General features: G+C 34.5%; 1 protein-coding gene across 1 annotated transcript; it reads left to right on the top strand.

Moving 5' to 3' along the window:
* The first annotated feature begins 996 nt into the window (after positions 1-996).
* On the top strand, positions 997-3,636 carry LOC120116499. Its single transcript, XM_039136973.1, has 3 exons — positions 997-1,087; positions 1,325-2,866; positions 3,415-3,636. Exons 2-3 carry the CDS (start codon positions 1,409-1,411, stop codon positions 3,436-3,438), a joined length of 1,482 nt encoding a protein of 493 aa, XP_038992904.1. The 5' UTR covers positions 997-1,087; positions 1,325-1,408; the 3' UTR covers positions 3,439-3,636.
* Positions 3,637-4,767: the final 1,131 nt, after the last annotated feature.

Here is a 4,767-nt window from a genome sequence, read left to right as displayed (position 1 = left end):
GTTGTTATTGAGTATAATTGGTTTTGTTATGAAATTAGGAAGATTTTGACGAGTAAACAAATAAGTTCATAAAGTAAAAAAACACATAATTTTTACGTGAAAATTTTTAAATTAGAAAAGCAACAAATAGAAAGAAATTTAACCATGCCAAAAATAGGTTACAAGAGAGACTACATAAATCATACTAACGTGATAAATACTCACTAATCCGCACTAAACCCTTTTTTCTCTCACACAACTCCTAGTTAGGTACATATTTTTAAAGTGTACATATTTATAAAAAAACCCTCTAAAATGAACTTGTTAGATCCTTATTTTCTCCCAGAAAATTATTTATTAAGCAAGGGTTTTTTTTTAATAGTTTGAGGTGAATACAAGAGTATTATCTGTTCGAAATCTTTCTTAATTATTAATAATGCATGCACTTTATAGACGTAATTGTTCGAATTTAATTTAGGACTTTAACAAAGAGTAATACTCCTTTTAACAACTTAAGTGGTTTGGTGGGTTGATTCAAACTTTAAAGTTAGAAATACACTGTAAAATGAAATGAAAGCCTCTTTTTTTACATTAACCTTAATCGAGGTTAGCTTTAATTTGGTGGTCAGCCGACAAGACAGGTGGATCAGTTAATAGCCGTTAAGACTGCCTTTTAACGGTTTTTTAAAAATGGAACCGTTTGAACATAGTTTGCGGCAAAAGGATAAAGTATGGTCCTCACAAGGACAAGAGGTGATTGATTTATGTGATAATTCCACCCTCAACTTTTCACCTTCTTACGTTTATTTTCTGTCTCTTTCTTTATAAAGATTGCATTTCTTTTTAAATCAGAGACGGTTGATCCTGGCTTTGCTTTGTTTGAATACAAAGCAAAGCAACAAGGCAATCGCATGGGTTATTAATTAATTTGCAGGTGATCCCTAGTCCCAGGGTTCATTGTTTTCATGAATTGAAAAAAACCGGGTTTTGAATTCGGTTTCTATTCCTCTTGGTGATTTTATTTATTGGGTTGTAATTCAGAATTCGGTTTTCATGAATCATGGGGTTGTTCTAAAGATCAATCTTGTTTCTTTCTGCAAATTACCAGGTACCCTTGTTTAGGTTCTTATTTTTTGTTTCGTTTAAATTCTGTTTTCTATGTGTTTGATTATTTGCCTCTTCGAGCTTGATAATGTATTTTCTGAGCTTTGAATCGTTCTATAATTCTCTTTTCATAACTTATCATCTGTTGCAATTTGTGATTTTGAACGCCAATATGTAGAGGAGAAATGAGAGTTTTCTGGGTGTTTGATATTGGTAGAAATTTGGGTTTTTTGCATTTCAGAAACAGAAACCGAATCCGAATCCGAATCCGAATCCGTTTGCTTGACGTCTTATGAAGTTGAGGTAGTGAACAGTGGTTGGTAATATGGCAACTTCGCCAGTTAAGGAAACGGATATTATGGTTCTGAAAGAAACGCTTCGCTCTCAACAGCAACTTCTACAGAAGCTCTATGCCGAGCTCGATGTGGAAAGAGAAGCCACCGCAACCGCCACCAATGAAGCTATGTCAATGATATTGCGGTTGCAAGGTGAAAAGGCCTCGATGAAGATGGAAGCAAGCCAATACAAGAGAATGGCAGAAGAAAAGATAAGCCATACAGAGGAATCTCTTGCGATTTTCGAAGAGCTGATGTATCAGAAAGAAATGGAAATTTCTGCTCTTGAGTTCCAAATTGAGGCTTATAAGTACAAACTTCTAAGTTTGGGATGTGATGAATTGGATGACATCGAGAAAAATTTTCCGGAGAATCGATTTGCAGAACGAAATGATGCAACACGAGGAGAAATAGAGATATATTCCACTATTAGAAGACTCAGCTCCCTGCCGTCACTTCTACCGACGGATTTCTCTAAAGTAAAGAGTACTAGCGATGGAGAAAAGCATGCAAATCCAATGCTAGAATCGAGTTCAAGCATAGATGCCAGAAATCTTGACTCAGTAGTCCGCGATCATGGCTTTGATTCAAGGAGAAGTTCACCACGCTCAGCGGAGTTCAATTCTTACTGGGAACAGATCAGAATTCTAGATGAGAAGGTGAAAGAGATTTCAGATTGTAAAGAAGTTAGTACAAAGAAGTTACCCAAAATAAAAGTAAAACCGGAGTCCCAATGTACCAGTCCAAGAGCAAAACTTCCCCCTAAATGTCAAAAACTGAAAACTTCTGAAGATCCATCAGAGAAAGTCACTCCAAGTTCTGCCAATTCTGCTAAATCTGTTCATGATGTATTCGAAGTACATTGCAAATTCGAAGTTCCAGAAAGCAGTGAAAGAAAAAAAAGTAATGAGCAAAAGAATAAAGGGAAGTTATATGTTGAAGAAGATAATAGGCTAAAGAAGCCAGATTTGTTCATGATTGGATCACCTGTAGATGATGATAGCGATTGGTCCGTCAAGGATGACTTTCAAAGTGTAAAGCCAGGGAAAAAAGGATATAAACTAAGAGATGAGATGAATCCCGACTACGAATCGTCTGCTGAATATGATACTGAATGGATAAAGATGACTAACTTGCTAAGTTCAAACAAGGGGAAAAGATCATGTAAACTGGGTGATGAGCCGAGTGATGACTGCAAATCAGCTCTTCTTCGCCCACCCTCTCAACTTCCTAGCTATCGATTGGAACTGCAACAGTTGGCTCAGAGAGTTGAGCAGCTTGAGAGTAGAAGAACCTATACAAGCCATGGAATTAGTGAAGGAAGGGAAGATGAACTGAATTTGTTGATGCAGCTAAGTGAACAGCTTAATTCAATACAATCTGAGACGAGTTGGAGACCAAATAAGTCGTCTCCTGCAGATGAGGTGTCACTACTTCCTCTATTAGAGGTATGCCTTTCCTCTTGTTTTCAGATACTTATGTCATTGTTTTATCGTTCTCGTTCATGCAAACTGATAAAAATGGTGATCATTATCTTAAAACTTACGCTGATTGAATATGACTCTACTATTATATTTAAGTTTCAAGTTCCTCTCAATTGTAAGCCACATGAATACTTAAAGAACTATTCCACAATCGGAAAAATCATTATATGAACCCTCTTCACATGGATGATATGGTGAGGAGGGTTCATGAAATAATTTCTCACAATTGGGTTAAGAACTCTCGCTAGTGGAGTTAAAAAATCTACCACTGATATACTAGACAATCAGAGACGGGTGCAGAATTTTATGTTAGGAGGGTGAATTTATAAATTTTAGAGGGAGAAAATAGATTATCAATAGAAAATAAAAAGAAAATACCTAAATTATATAAGAATTTGAAGTTTTCAGGCACGGTCGCCCCAGTAGCCCCTCTCAATCTATCCCTGTTATCCTTTATTTATACTGTATTTTTTCAAATCTCGAGGATGCTATTGATGTATGTATATTGACAGATAATGTTGGAGTTTTGGTTGTAATGAAGCTGTTGACGAGGAATCAACTCAAACAAGCATCAGTGCTACAGGGGATTCATATGCATCCATTAGGAACAGAGAAAACGTGTATGTTTTCCTTCTTTAGAGCTTTGTTTGAGCTCTTTAATGTCTGTATCTCCTCCCATAATTTTGGGATGGCTTGTAAAACTCAGCAATTTATTCATTTATGTTTTTTCGGTATATTTAATGTCTGTTTAAAGGTTCAGATTCCAAATTCATAACTATCTCAAAATGAGCTGACGCTCAAAGCATCTCAAAATTCGCTTCACATTTATGTTTTTTTTAAGTATAACTCTCAATCATTTGATATCAAACTTACATATCTCTGACTTACATAATTTCCGAACCTGAAAGCTCATTCGTGCAAGTAACAAGAGAAATTAAAAACATGAAAGAATAAATTTATTGGGAAAAGGGAGTAATAGATATATCTAATTTTGCTTCGAAAAAATATATTAAAGTTTTAAGTATAGTATATGCAGTGGTAGAGCCACTTGTTATTGAGGGTGGGCACTGAAATCCGATTTTTCTTTCGGTTAGTTTTTTATCCTATTAATAGTGTATATCCTGAAATTTTATTTACGTCAATCCCTTTTAAAAAATTCATGTTATTAACATATGTGTGCTCGCCATCAAAAATATTTTTAGATCCACCACTAAACATGTGTTTTCTCGAAACAATTGTTGATTTTTTACAATGAGTAATGTCGAAAGTTACAAGTTTTCTTGAAGATCTTGAATCTTGAATGGTAAAAAATTCTTTTTTCTATGTTAAACTCTGATTCCTAAATGATTTTTAGTTAATTTTTATTAGATTAAGAGGTTCATAAATTAGTTTTAATAAATCAAATATAGATTTTAAAGATTTCATTATTTTTACTTAGTAATTCTATCAAACAAGATAAACACTCAAGGATTACACAAAATTAACGTTAAAAGCCTTCTCACAGTGAACAGCTGAACTCAGACCATCTCAAACACAACCTTTATATAATACACATGAATCAGTACCCATTACTCAATCCAAAATTGAATTACTCTTTGTAACACCCCAATTTAGGGGCTAAATTTTAAAAAATTATAATGTGGTAAATTTAATTGGTATTTTGGAAGAAAATGAGGATTAAATTGCAAAATTTCAAAGTTGAAAGACCGTGTCATAAAGTGCAGAAAATTCAGTGGCTAAACTCATGGTTTACCCATTTTTCTTTTTGAGATATTATAAACCCTCATCAGACGCATATTTTTCTGGAAAATTCCAGTTTTCCTCTTCCCCTCAACCCCTTTTTCAACTCCGATCTACTCGCCGTC

This window comes from Hibiscus syriacus, unplaced genomic scaffold (assembly GCF_006381635.1).
Source record: "Hibiscus syriacus cultivar Baekdansim isolate YM2019G1 unplaced genomic scaffold, ASM638163v2 tig00110299_pilon, whole genome shotgun sequence".
Lineage (NCBI taxonomy): Eukaryota > Viridiplantae > Streptophyta > Magnoliopsida > Malvales > Malvaceae > Hibiscus > Hibiscus syriacus.
Note: the sequence above shows the minus strand (reverse complement) of the source record. Positions and strands in the feature narration are given on the sequence as shown.

Coding starts and splice junctions, on each gene's coding strand:
- LOC120116499 (XM_039136973.1), top strand. CDS start 1,409: ATGGCAACTTCGCCAGTTAAGGAAACGGATATTATGGTTCTGAAAGAA. Junction 2,867..3,414: donor CACTACTTCCTCTATTAGAG/GTATGCCTTTCC, acceptor GTATATTGACAG/ATAATGTTGGAGTTTTGGTT.